At 43.7% G+C, this 14,473-nt stretch overlaps 1 protein-coding gene across 1 annotated transcript; it reads left to right on the top strand.

Annotated features, from left to right (window-relative positions):
* Positions 1 to 284: 284 nt before the first annotated feature.
* On the top strand, positions 285 to 11,926 carry RBM43 (RNA binding motif protein 43). Its single transcript, XM_033164541.1, has 4 exons — positions 285 to 388; positions 8,225 to 8,423; positions 8,963 to 9,057; positions 11,018 to 11,926. Exons 1-4 carry the CDS (start codon positions 386 to 388, stop codon positions 11,780 to 11,782), a joined length of 1,062 nt encoding a protein of 353 aa, XP_033020432.1. The 5' UTR covers positions 285 to 385; the 3' UTR covers positions 11,783 to 11,926.
* Positions 11,927 to 14,473: the final 2,547 nt, after the last annotated feature.

The raw sequence follows: 14,473 nt of genomic DNA, 5'->3' as shown, positions 1-14,473 counted from the left end.
CTAACCAACTCTTGGAAGATTTAATGAGAATTAATTGGAAGTTTATTCATTTATTCACATTTCTAAATCAAAAGAAGTCGCCGAAAGGCAACGAAATGTTTCCCTCGTCTCTTCTTTTCCTTCTAACGAAAGCATTAGACCCTTCGGTTCCCGCATTTAATACAAAAAAGCGAGCGAGGGCTTCTCGACGCCTCTCTGCCCCTGCCCAGACCAAGTTGCGTAACGCCTCTCTCGCCTAACCGGAACGAACTACACTTCCCAGCATGCACTCTGCTAACCCCGCCTCCCAAGTTTTCAGGGAAACACCCGACAGAAACGAAAGCAAAAATGTTTTAGCGTCGCTTCTTCCAGGAGGAACGCTTCGCGAGGCGAGATCTGCGCGACTATGGCAAGTGATCGAGGCGTTGCCTTTTTATATCTGCCTTGCTGACGGGGACTCGTGGAGCAAATGCTGGGTTTTCTGAAGCTCCCTAGAGGGTGGCTCTTTGGAAAGACGCCGAACCAGGAGCGTTTCCCCGGGGTGGAGTAGTCGCGTCTCTGGGGCGCCCTCCAATACTGTATTTCCCTTCCTCTGTAGCTACACCAAGTTGCCAAACAGGTTCTGTGCCCGTGTTTCCCAATTTTCGGTGTTTATACTACATTTTAAAACAAGAAAAAGATTTGCCTTGAGAGAACCTTTAAACCTCTTTTGTTGACCACCAGCATTACGCTGTCCATTTTTTAAGTTCGGAATACAGTACGTCGTTGCTTTGGAAGAAGATAATCGGGCATCCGCACAACATGACCAGTCCAACGAAGTGGATGTTGAAGAACCGTTGCTTCGACACTGGTGATCTTTGCTTCTTCCACTACACTGGCATTAGTTCGCCAGTGGGAGATCTCCAGTGGCGGAGTATGCTGCATCTCAGGTTGCTTTTTTTTTAAAATCACACCTTAGACGCAGATCAGTAGAATGATAATCTGCATCTGCATAAACTAATTTTAAACCTAGATTGTTGAGAAACTTAAGTCACTTTTTCCAGGAGCCCTTGAGCTCCATATTTTTATGACGCGCACTCAGGAAGCTTTGTTTAATGGGCCTCTGGTAATTTGATAGGCGCCTTTAGTTACCTTAGCAACTGTTTGTGATCAGTATCACTTGGTTTTTCACTAGCATGATGAATCAAAAGATCGATTGCGTATATTTCTGTCCTTGGCTTATACAAAAAGGTTTTAAAACACCTCTCCATCCCCAGTACCAGGTTGGCTTGGAAAGCACTGCAATAAAACTATGGACATAAGATGAGGGCCCTTAAGAGCAGGAGTGTGCAGAAGCTAGATAAGGATCTGCAGGGATTTTCAGTAGATTGGTTTCTGACTCCCCATTGTTTAACAATGGCGGGGGTGGGGGGAGGTTGTTTTTTAACCAGTGGGCATTCTCATACACATATCAGGAAATTCAAGGCTGCACTGTTAGAAAAACTGGACCGTTTGCAATAAGGTAAGAGATGGGGAAATAGGTTCTGTGTGGTAACAGTTGCTTGAGACCTGCAGGTATAGGGCGGTATACAAATTTTATTAATAATATTAATCATAATAGCTTGATGCAACATCTTATAACCTTTCTGCAAACAAGTCAGCTGACATCGTCTAACCTCTTTGCAAATCTTAGTCAACCTGATCAGGTTGAATGGTAAATAAGCACACCCGGAAGCAACCTAAATTAGAGAGTTGAAATGAAGCATAGGCAACCTGGCCACCTTAACCTCCCCCTTTCTGTCTCTGATGGATAGCAATAAAGGATACAGTAAACACTTTTCCATCATCGCTGATCGCTAATGACGACGACGAGTTAATGATCACATTTGAATCTCGCACTTTCTCCAGCTAACTCAAGAGTGGTGTTGTAGCCCCACAGCCACACTGTGTAGTAGGTTTGGTTGAGAGATGGTACATTTCCCAAAGTAATTCAGTGAGTTTAATTGCTGAGTGGAGATTTGAACCTGGGTTTCCAGCAGCCAGTCCCAGCAAGCTAACCACTGCATCCCAGTTGCTACTAGCATTCCTTTGTCCTTCCCTTGCTTTCAGTGGGAAAAGATTCTCACAGTGGCTTGCATATGTAAGAGCAATAACCAACAAGGCAGTTTGTTGCAGTCCTTTGTTTTCTGGGTTGCCCCTGGTTGCCTTCTCCTGCTCTGCATGCTTTTCCTGTACATATATGCTTCCTATTCTCAGGCTCCTCACTGAACCACTGGGCAGTCATAAATAAATAAATAAATATACATGTAGTTGTGTTTCTGCATTCTTGCATACTTAGGTAATGTTGCTGCAATGTGCTTCCTCGCCCCGCCCCCAGAAAAAGGTGTGCAGGTATACTCCAGTTCTGTTAACCAAGAATTATCTGGAGTGTGAGAGAGAAATAATTTTCTTTTGTTAGGGATGGGGGGAAAAATCTGGGCGAAGAGTCTTGGAATGTTAACCAAGATGAAGGACATTGTGGAATGTCAAGACTTCCGTTGCATGCAGTGTTAGAAACTGAGATATGAAAGCTAGGAGCTAAATGGCACCGTAAACCTAGGTTATGGGTGCAACAACAGAATGTCTAGGCATGCTTTTAAAATAACAATAATACAAAGCTGAAAATGAATGAACTGCAGCTAAAATATTATGTTCATTTTTCACAAGGTCTAGTCTTTTCCCTGCCCACCCCTCTAATTTTCTTAAGAGGGTCTCTTCTCCGGTCTTCAGAGAGTAGCTGGAAGTGGGGAGGCAGAAAAAGGTCCTCCTTTCCTTCCACTCTGCAGTTTTAATCTGAAACCTTACGCGCAGTACTGCACCCAGAGCTCAGAAACTGCTTGTGCTAAAGAAATTCCCTGTTGCAAAACGCGTCTAGAACAATGGGAGTTTCGAACACTGGTTGCATGGGAGTTAATTCCTGGTCATTGAGGTACTTTTCCACTGAAGATGAGTTGGACGCAAGTGGGGAAAGGATGTAGGATGATGTGTGGACTGTACAAGCTACTTGTGGTACTTATGGGTACAGATTACATGAAGCACAGCTAATGCAGATGCATACTTATAGTAGAAACCAGCAATCAATCTTAAAAGTTTCCAGCATAATGGATCAAACTGCAGAGAGTGGATCATTTGCATTCTCCAGCTGTGCAAGTAACCCAAAGGACAAACTGCATGGCAGTGCTAATACTAATACTAATTTTACTGTGTGACTGTCGGCTACAGATAACTGCTACTGCTTATGCCTCTTTATAAGATTAGAGCTGCCACGTGGGAAGTTTGAAGAGTGCAGTATATGGTAAGCAGGGCATTTCATTCCACCTAGAATATCTCATTGAAGAGCTATTGCACTTCGTTTACATTGCCTCAAGAAAGCTCCAAAACTTTCCTTCTGTGTTTCTCATCGCTCTAACTTGTTTTGCATTCTTTCTTCAGCCCATGGATTCATCAATTTTAGGAGGTTATCCAGTGGTGGTTTTTTAAATACACACACACACACTTTTTTAAAAGCATTAGCATAGTAATAGGAGGAGAGGTGTTAGATCCAGTCTGGATGTAGATTTGATTTTTTATTTTTATTTTGCCTCCATTGTGCCATGGCTTATTTTTTGGCTTGCCATATATTCCTGCACTTGTGTAGGTTTTGATGGTTTGTTGTTGTTGTTGTTGTTGTTTAGTTGTTTAGTCGTGTCCGACTCTTTGTGATGCCATGGACCAGAGCACACCAGGCACCCCTGTCTTCCACTGCCTCTCGCAGTTTGGCCAAACTCATGTTAGTAGCTTCGAGAACACTGTCCAACCATCTCATCCTCTGTCGTCCCCTTCTCCTTGTGCCCTCCGTCTTTCCCAACATCAGCGTCTTTTCCAGGGAGTCTTCTCTTCTCATGAGGTGGCCAAAGTACTGGAGCCTCGGCTTCAGGATCTGTCCTTCCAGTGAACACTCAGGACTGATTTCCTTAAGAATGGATAGGTTTGATCTTCTTGCAGTCCATGGGACTCTCAAGAGTCTCCTCCAGCACCATAATTCAAATGCATCAATTCTTCGGCGATCAACCTTCTTTATGGTCCAGCTCTCACTTCCATACATCACTACTGGGAAAACCATAGCTTTAACTATACGGACCTTTGCCGGCAAGGTGATGTCTCTGCTTTTTAAGATGCTGTCTAGGTTTGTCATTGCTTTTCTTCCAAAAGGCAGGTGTCTTTTAATTTCGTGACTGCTGTCACCATCTGCAGTGATCATGGATCCCAAGAAAGTAAAATCTCTCACTTCCCCTTCTTCCCCTTCTTGATGGTTAATGGCAGTAAATCTTGTCAGAGTTTGCACTGGAATGTATGTGCACTCCATTGTAGAGTTTGCTTGCTTATTGGAGAGAGAGTGGATAAGGTGGGTATGTCAAGCCTGGCAGACTAGTTTTCCCATCCCTCTGGCTTCTCTGACTTTAAGGATTGCCAAATCTGAGTATGGCTGAGCCGAGTCCTCTGGTATGATCCGAAGGGGGTTCCGTCCTTCCATCTGTTTGTCTGTCCGCCTTTCCTCCCTTCTTTCCTTTTACCTTTCATCATTCCCAAGGTAAGGGATGGGGCCAGGATGTGTGGCATTAGACTTTTTGTGCCCAATTTGTGCGCCCAAGCACATGAGCTACATGGAGAAGTGAGAAAGGAATCTTTTTGCCAGCTTCCCCCCCCCCAGGCATGAGGACTGGATGCTTGACTTTCGATAGAAAGCCAGTAAACGGCTGGCAGACCCCTGGAGTCCGGCATGCCAGGCATCAAGATATCGCAGGACAAACGAACCTATGTGTGGAATATGCTAGCTTTATCTGAAAACCCAGGGTATATGGGTAGGGGTAGTACCTCTGGTGGGGGCATGTAGTGCTCCTTTTGAGGTAGTTGGTCCACCTTTGGTCCCCACCCTGCACTCAGCTCTCACCTGTGGCCCCGGGTAGGTCACTTTGGAGCTAACACAATGGTTTGACTTCACCCCTGAAGAAGAAGGGTTTGGATTTGATATCCCGCTTTTCCAGGGCCTTTACACTGGCTCGATTTCATGCCATTCCCACAGCATTCCTACAGGGTGTATTTTCCAATACCCCTCTGGATCTTCGACTCTGCCCATGCAACAATGGAAAGATAGAGGACTTTATTCACTTCTTCCTCTACTGCCCACTATACGCCTCTATAAGATCCAGGCTTCTCTCTCTAATCCCGCCGACTATCGCCAGGGACGATGACCGCATGAAACATCTACTGGTGGATGCCAACCCCTTGGTTTCACGTGGATTGGCCATCTACATATTACAGGCCCTGAAACTCAGGACCACCTTTTTGGCCAACTTCCCTTAGCCTTAGTCTTATGTATATTCCCAACATGGAGACTGTCGTCACGCCTGCTAGTGCTTTTTATCTTTACTTTTTATTTTATTTGTTTTAACCTGCTCAATTTTACTTCTAATTGTTTTAACTGTTGTATTCTCTGTATAATCATGTCAGGCTACTGCCTGGTCTTTTACCATGTGCTATGGCCATAGGGCTAATGCAATAAATAAATTGATTGATTGATATCCCGCTTTATCACTACCCAAAGGAGTCTCAAAGCAGTTCACATTCTCCTCTCCCTTCCTCCCCCACAACAAACACTGTGAGATGAGTGGGGCTGAGAGACTTCAAAGAAGTGTGACTAGCCCAAGGTCACCCAGTAGCTGCATGTGGAGGAGCGGAGATGCGAACCTGGTTCACCAGATTACGAGTCTACCACTCTTAACCACTACGCCACACTGGCTCTCACACCCTGGAAGCGCACTCCATTGTGTCTTGAGACAGATGGATGCCAGCAACAACAATTACAGCCGTTTCTAGCATTCACCTTGGCCTCCCTCCCCACACCCTGGTTTTCTGACTGGCATAAATTCTCCAAAGATTTTCTTCTGTCAGCTGCCAGACATCAGCAGTGGGGGAGGAGGGAAAGCTATTTTTCTAGGAGGGGGTTTTAGAGTATGGAAAGCAAATGCCCATAAAAACCTGTCATTAAAATTAAAATCTGCTTCCTTTCCCAACGCTTCTAATATTGGGTAGCTTTAGCATGCTCCGGAATCAAAAGTTTTATGTCCCTTTTGTAGGAAATGTATACTTTTTTGTGCATTCTGCAATTTCCATTCTGCAAGCTCACGATAAAGAAGATTCAGTTCATTCTGCAGTGCTTTAGGAGAAAGGGATATAATGGCCATTGCATAAGTGAATGCTTCCAGCACTATTTAGCATGAAGTGTGTTAAAAATAGTCCTTGCGTCATCTTGGATTAAAAGTTTGCGGATAAGGTTGCTGAGCTGTCTGTTTGAGTCTGTTTCTTCACTCCTTTTAGAAATAGGAGACAGTGATGGTAATCATAGTTCTGATTTCTTGTCATTTTTTAATATATCTTTTTTTTAAAAAAGAGCCCTCCTACAGCAGTGCTTGCAGGCTGTAGCACAACTGCGTCGCCCTGTCTCCTTTCTGAAGCAGGAACCCAAGGAATAGACATTAAGTGCATTGTACAGAGATTTGATGCAAAGCTAGCTTAGGTTGAAAGATGTCAGCAATTATTGACAGTTCTTCCTATCATCGTCTCCACACTGGCACACCAAATTATGTACAAAATGATCTGCTCCTCCATACATACTAAAGCCATGCCACTCCTGATGGGGAATGGTGAGATTTACTGCAATAATAATAATAATAATAATAATCTGACTCCCCTTTCCAAACCAACCAAATATTTGGTGTCCAACTACTGTCTGAGGTACAATTTTCTGTTATAGAGTAAGGCCTATAGTGTTGCCTAGGCCGTGAAACTCCACACCCAACGTGAGACATCTTCATCCACCATAGTTTATCATCATCATCATCATCATCTCCATCATCTCTAAAGACTGTTTTATTTCACCATGGTTTTCAATTGGTTTGTTTGATGCCTTTGGGTAGAAAAGCAGCTGGTTGGTACACTTTTTAGGAAAGTAGCCAGGGATTAGTTCATTCAGTGTTGAAACTATGTGCTACTCTTATTATTATTATTTACTTATACCCTGCCCATCTGGCTGGGTTTCCCCAGCCACTCTGGGCAGCTTCCAACAGGAGATTAAAAATACATTAAAACATCAGTAATTTTTTTTAAAAAAACTTCCCTAAACAGGGCTGCCTTCAGATGTCTTCTAAATGTCAGATAGTTGTTTATTCCTTTGACATCTGATGGGAGGGCGTTCCACAGGGTGGGAGCCACTACCGAGAAGGCTCTATGCCTGGTTCCCTGTAACTTCACTTCTCGCAGTGAGGGAAGTGCTAGAAGACCCTCGGCGCTGGACCTCAGTCCTATGGGCTGTTTTTCTGGAACTGATGAGAACAAAGAATTTTTTTTCCTGAATAGGAATAAGGCCAAAAGGCAGTTCTGAGGAAAATTTTATGTGTGCAGAACAGTGAGACTCTTGTGTTTCAGTATTTCATGGAATGAAGTCTATAGCGGGAGTCAGTGTTAATTATTTTGTATTGTTTTATGTTTCTTTGAAGCACAACATCCGTTCCATGTCAACAATACGAGCAATGACTTGATTGAGAATACAATTTCCTCAGCAGTTTGTACTTTCTGTATTAAAATGCTTATAAAAATCCCCTCTTTTTTTAAAAAAATGAAGTGGTATGGCATCACAGATTTACAAGCATCGCTGTGCCACATTACAGAGGTGGGGGCTGAATTGAATCAAATGAATAATACGAATACACTTGTTGTTTATGCAGCATTCATCCTGATTTCTTTGGATGGAGGTTATATGCCTTCTCATCAATTGTTATCCCATACTTCCTAGAACAGCTGTTTGTCGCTTCCCTTATTGCATGTAGTCCTACCTAGTTCCATTAACGAAAGCCCAGACGAGGACTCCTGCTAGCACAATAAGACTCCCCCCCCCCATCCTCATCCCAAAGTCTTCCCCTAATTCTGCTTGGGGGTTCAGGAGAACCTGCAGAACAGCATGTGACGGAGTGATTGTTCAGTCAAGCAAGCTTGCACCAACGGAGCAATCTCCTTGACGCAATGTTGAATCCCACCCTTTGTGTTTGTTGCGCCACACCACTTCCATCCACTTTAATTGGGCAAACTTAAATTTGGGAGTGGACACGACTGAATCCCTCCTTAGTGACAGTCTGAAGGGGTGTGTGTGTGTAGATCAGGCGCTTTCAGTATCCCTTGTGTTTCTTCACAGGCCACCACACAAGCTGCCAAGCCAAAAAGAACCATTGTGGTCTGCGGTGTTCCAGATGGCCTCCTAAGTGACGACGTCATGGCTGACATATTAATGATTCATTTTCAAAAGGCAAAGAATAAGGGTGGCGATGTGGAGGATGTTGCCTACCCGACATCAACAGAAGGAGTGGCATATGTAACGTTTGAAGATGAACGAGGTAATGTCAGAGGAAGGAAATTAGAATTTTGGGCCCCTAACCGTAAAGCAGAATTCATGCTCTGTAAAACTCCTGTGTTCTTGACACCTTGGCTCGGCGTACTCTGGGTTTGAAACCTCTCACAGTGTACAAGGTTGCCTGCCATTTGTCAGAGACATAAATGCAGCGAGGCTTTAGAGAGAGAGCATTTGCGTGGGTGTTTTAAAGTACTCGCACAAGAATGAAACGTATAGTGTGCTGCCTGGCAGATGAAAAAATTGCAGCTAAGCCTCAAGGGGAGTAAAATTGCTGCCAATTAATCTTCTAAAGAGACAGGCGGCCATCGTTCTCCTCGGAACAATTTGTTCACGGTGCAAAAAATGTATTGGGAGACAAGTATCGAACACTGGGGGTGGGGGAAGGAATCCCAGAGGAAAACTACCAATGAGAGGGGACCCACCCCCCTTCCACAAAATCGAGGTATTCCGGGAATCAGGTTGGCAACAAAGTATTCTGACTTTTACTTTTTTCTACAAGACAAAATCTGAATTCCTTCTCAGATGCAGAAAATGTTCTCAGGAAAGGCGACCACAGCCTGGAGGACAAGAGGCTGCTTGTGGGTTATCCCTTGAAAGTGTCGTCATATGGAAAAAGTGTAAGTTACCCCAGCTCAACTTTTCTTCTTCTTGGACTCTCCAGCCTTGCAGTTGTTTACTTTATTTATTTATGAAACTTATCAGTCACGTCTCACTTGAAGGTCTCCAACTGACTTAACGCTAAATGAAAATATATGCACATACATAATACCTTAGAGAGAGAGAGAGAGAGAGATAAATGGGGGTGTGGGGGGGAGTTGTGAAGTGGCAGGTGTCACCAAGGAGCTCTTTTTTGTCAGGAGGTCAGTACCTTTGCTCTTTGTTAAATTTCAGCTGAGATAAGCGTCTTGTGATTAATAGTCCCTCTTTGGTTTCAGCCTGTTGTATGCAACACGTGAGAGGATTTTACAGGTCACCTAGTCCAACTGAGGCATGCGCTGCCATCTGAAAACAATCATCTTACCCTGTCCTATTTATACCATGCCAGGGACCCACAGAGTATCATTGCAGCGTGACCTATAGGGCCAGTTTAGAGGATCATATCTCTGCTTATTAAGCCCAAGATATGCACAAACCTTTTGCCCCTGCACGCAGCCCCTTCACACCTCCAATCTAAACTAGGAAGTTTCTCCTTAGCCAGAGTTCTTTGTTCAAACCAGGAAATTATGAATACAGTCGTACCTTGGAAGTCGAACGGAATCCGTTCGACGTCCAAAATGTTCGAAAATCAAAGCATGGCTTCTCATTGGCTTCAGGAAGCTCCTGCAGTCAGTTGGAAGCTGCAGAAGCCCCATCAGATGTTCAGCTTCCAAAAATAGTTCGCAAACCGGAACAGTCATTTTCGAGTCTGTGACGTTTGGGAGCCAAAACGTCCAGGAACTAAGCTGTTTGACTTCCAAGGTGCAACTGTACTAGCTTCAGAACAGGCCAGGTGCTAAACCATGGTTTGAAGTTGGTTTAATACTTGACTCACATGATAACCAGAACTGGCTCATTCAATCAAAATATATCCCATAGTGGTTAGAGAAATGGACCAGGAATTTAGATACTCAGCTGTGATACTCACTGGGTGACCTTGGGCACTCCTACCCAACCTGGAAAAGTTATTGTGAATATAAAATGCAGAGGGTGAAAACCATCTATGTCACCTTGAGCTCCTTGAAGAAGAGATGTCCTATAATGTAGTGTATAAGTATTATAAACTTTTGTGGACTGTAACCCACTGGCTGCACACCCTGTTCGTCTCTAAGAAACCACGAGGCTTCCTTTTGTGTGTATGTCTGGCAGTGTTCAGCATGCATTTCATTCACTCACTCACTCACTCATTCACTCTTAATAACATAATCAGCACAGTTTGTACTACTCTGCGTTTCATTTTCTTCTGATTTCATCATCTACAATTCTCCACCCCCACAATGCATCTGTGGAAGTGGACTAAAGTCCATGAAAGCTTATGCCTTAATACATTTGTTAGTTTTTAAGGTGACATAAGACTCCTGGCTGGTTTTGCTGCAAATAACTTAGAACAGCTGCCCCTCTGGGAATACAGCGTCGTTATTCTAACAGTACAGCACAGTGAATGTCCATGTCATTGTGTAAATAATGATAACAGTAGATCTCTTCTCCATAGAGCTTACAGTCTAATGTTTCACAGAGAAGGGGCAACTGAGGAGTCGAGCGATGGGAGTGATGAGTAGATTATCAATGGCTACTGACCATAATGGCTATGTTCTACCTCCCAATGTCAGGCAGTGTATGTCCCTGAATGCCTGGGAATCACAGGTGGGTAGAGTATTGTAGCACTCAGGTTCTTGTTTTGGGCTTCCCATGACATCTAGTTGGGCACTGTGAGAACAGTGCTTCCGGACTAAATGGGGCAGTCATCTGATCCAGCAGGGCTCATCTTAAGTGTAATAAGGCATCAGTGTAAATATATGCACACAGGTGCCTTTGGCTTAAAAGTCCAGTGTTGCCTTTCAGTTATGATCTCTCTCTCTCTCTCTCTCTGTCTCTCTCTAGATTTTTACCTGCGTGACATGCATCCTCAATTTGTCCCCATTTGGAGAGAAATACAACTTGGAAAGTCTGGTGCAAGACTTCAAGAAGAAGTTCCCTAATTTGAGCTTTGGGCTATTACAGTCTGACGGGCTAATAAGTGTACAGGGTCCATTTTTAGCCATCAGTGCCCTCCAAAAGGATATCTTATTAAACATAAAGCATTCCCTTTCAGAACAACATGCTGCAAGAAATCTAAAAGCATCAGATCACAGGCCTGGTACAAGACAGGCAAACAGTGGATTATCCTCAGAGCTGAAAAATAATTTTGTGCAAAATGCCAGTAAGGAGGAAGGACTGACTGTTGCCCTTGACACCGATACATATCACTACATGAGGACATTTAGAGAAGAGTTTTACCAAAGGAGTCTAAGTGGTGTTAGTAGTTATGCTGCTATAGATGGTCAGGTCACCACTATATATCTAAAGAGTGACAGCACAAAACCAGGTTCCAGACCGTTAAGACATGCAAAAGTTAGGGTTGAAGGCTTGTTGGCAGAATTATATGGCTTTCTGCGTAAAGAAAGATTGTCACATGAAAAGTCCAACAACTCTGAGAAACGGAGACGTGAGCGTGCATGTGAGATGTTAAGGAGCCAGTATCCAAACGTTCTGGTTCTAGCATACCCAACTCACATTGATATCATAGGATCCTCCTCAGACATATATGAGTTTGCAAAACAAGTAAATAAAATGATGGGAAATGTCTCCAGAGAACCTTGGAGATAGGCAACTGGTTATTTTGATCTCTTGAGGGCAGACCTAGATTTTTATGTTCGGCACAGGAGCTGCCACCGAAAGCTGCAACCTTCTGTTGTGTTCTCTGCAACACAGGGGTTCATTTTGCTTCTTGAATTGTGTTCTCTGCTTGTAACATTTTATGCACACGTGGTAGTGTTGTGATAATAATAATAATTCTTTATACCCCGCCCATCTGGCTGGGCTTCCCCAGCCACTCTGGGCGGCTTCCAACAAAATATTAAAATACAATAATCCATCAAACATTCCATCAAACATTATGATGTTGTTGTTGTATCGTCCGTTTCCCGACCCCTGCACCACATCAGTGGTCAACAGAAGTGGTAAAATGGCACAGGGCAAGTGGCGAAAAGGAAGAGTGAAAGAGCTTTACAGAAGGCTCATTTTTTGGCGGAAGTACTGTGTTGACCATAATGGCTAGTTCTACACTGACAATAAAGTGAGCTGAAACATATTGACAGTTACAGTGAAAGGAGAGCTGCTGCCTAGCGGAAAAGCTGAAAGTAGAACAGTTTAGCAATTTGTGGGGGTTTTTTAGCCTATAGATGTGACCTTTTCAGTGTCTTCCCTCAGGATTTCAACATACTACTTAATAGAGCGGTTTTGCTTTCTGGAAGTTTTTGTTTCCTCCCAGCCTTTTTTTCTGGTCAAAACGACCCAGCATTCTCAGCATGTTCCTGCTCACTTGGGAGCTTTCTTCAATGGTCCTGTTATATAGAAGGTGATGTCATAGTTTAGTGTGGACAGCTGAAGCTGTTTTCTGTGTTCACCAGATTATGAGACTTCTGCTCTTAACCACTATACCACACTGGTGTTCAGTATCATGATTAAAGCTGGCTCTGTTGGTCAATTTGTTTCACGTTAGTCCTTTTTGTGCATCGACAATTAAAACTGGAGCTGTATCATACCATGAGTTTTATAGTGCAGGGGTGGTTAGCCCATGGACCCCTCTCCCTTGTTGCTGAACTTACAGCTCCTACCAACCCGATTGTTGGCCATGTTCACAGGTAGTGATGGGAGTATCAACAACATAAGTAGCTGTCTCAGTATCTGATCATTGGTTGATGCAGGCCAGAGTTATCAACAGTGGCAAGAGCTCTGCAGGGTTTTCAGGCAACGGTCTCTTCCAACCTTTTAAATGAAGGCATTTGCTCTTGCCCCTTCCCTTTTCCCAACTACAGTGGTACCTTGGGTTAAGAACTTAATTCATTCCAGAGGTCCGTTCTTAACTTGAAACTGTTCTTAACATGAAGCACCACTTTAGCTAATGGGACCTGCTGCCGCTGCGCCGCCAGAGCACGATTTCTGTTCTTATCCTGGAGCAAAGTTCTTAACCTGAAGCGTTATTTCTGGGTTAGCGGAGTTCTTAACCTGAAGCGTATGTAACCTGAGGTACCACTGTAATCCAGAGCTGAAAGAAATGTGGAGGGAGGTGCTGTTTTACTAAAGGGATTTGCTGGGAGGTCACTTCAAGGGAGATTGTTGAGGAGCTGAATATGGGTCTCCAGCTAGCCACCCTGCCTCTCGTTTAGAGTAGGTCTCCAGAAAAAAAAATACAGTTTATGATTTGAAATTTAGGCACTGAAAATATGTGATGATGATGAATTGCATGTGTGAATTGGTTCCGATCAAGATTCCAATTGAAAAGGAATGCGACTTGGAAATGGGACATTGGAGTTTGCAGGGTATTTTAGGTCCCCAACAAAAATAATAATAAATAATATTTTTTTAAAAATTGTACCCCACCCATCTGGCTGGGTTGCCCCAGCCACTCTGAGCTGCTCCCAACAAATATAAAAGCATAATAAAACATCAAACATTAAAAATTCTTTATACAGGGCAGTCTTCAGGTGTCAAACGTTCTCCATTGGCCTGATAAGCAATGAACCAGCACAATAAAATCAAAAGGCCCAGAGCATTTGCAGGGATTTAAATATGATGGGGGGGGGTTTCCCCCAGGAAGAAAATGCATCTTCTCTCAACTGCCTGCATCTGTTCCCTATAGAGGGCATTTGCAAGTTAATATTACTCATGATATCGCTGGAAAAGAGGTACAGGGATTCCCAGACCTGTCTGGAGCTGTTAAGGGACCTGGAGTAGACAAAGCTGCATTTGTCCTCTGCTATGATTGAGAAACACCATGATTTTTTGTCTGCTTGAGAAACTACCGGCATGAGTTAGGAAAATCTATATGGAGAATTAGTCTCTATTGATACATGGCTCATGATGCTCTTTCACACCAAGGGTAGATTTGACTCTTCTCTGCCGTTCACTGAAGAAGCATATAGCCATCTGGCAAAGGAACACAGGGAAGGAAGGCTGGGACATTGCAAGTGTTATAAAAACAAAAAGCACAAGAGGGAGCCAAATACCGTCCAGCTCAAATTTTTTCCCAGCTCACAAAACCCGAATCCCTATGTTCAGCTAAACCAGGCACCCCCAAACTGCGGCCCTCCAGACGTTTTGGCCTACAACTCCCATGATCCCTGGCTAACAGGACCAGTGGTCAGTAGTGATGGGAATTGTAGTCCAAAACATCTGGAGGGCCGAAGTTTGGGGATGCCTGAGCTAAATCCTTGTACATTTGGAATATCATTTCTCCTCTGGAACTGCCACTATGTAAAGTGCCGAAGAGGGAAATTGTGTATATACTGTAATTAA

The sequence above is a fragment of the Lacerta agilis genome, chromosome 1, assembly GCF_009819535.1.
Source record: "Lacerta agilis isolate rLacAgi1 chromosome 1, rLacAgi1.pri, whole genome shotgun sequence".
NCBI lineage: Eukaryota > Metazoa > Chordata > Lepidosauria > Squamata > Lacertidae > Lacerta > Lacerta agilis.
This window is presented reverse-complemented; position numbering and strand designations above follow the sequence as displayed.

Excerpts from the sequence above, each read along its gene's own strand:
- RBM43 (XM_033164541.1), top strand. Across the intron at positions 8,424-8,962 it reads AACGTTTGAAGATGAACGAG|ATGCAGAAAATGTTCTCAGG; the intron begins GTAATGTCAGAG and ends ATTCCTTCTCAG. Across the intron at positions 9,058-11,017 it reads TGTCGTCATATGGAAAAAGT|ATTTTTACCTGCGTGACATG; the intron begins GTAAGTTACCCC and ends GTCTCTCTCTAG.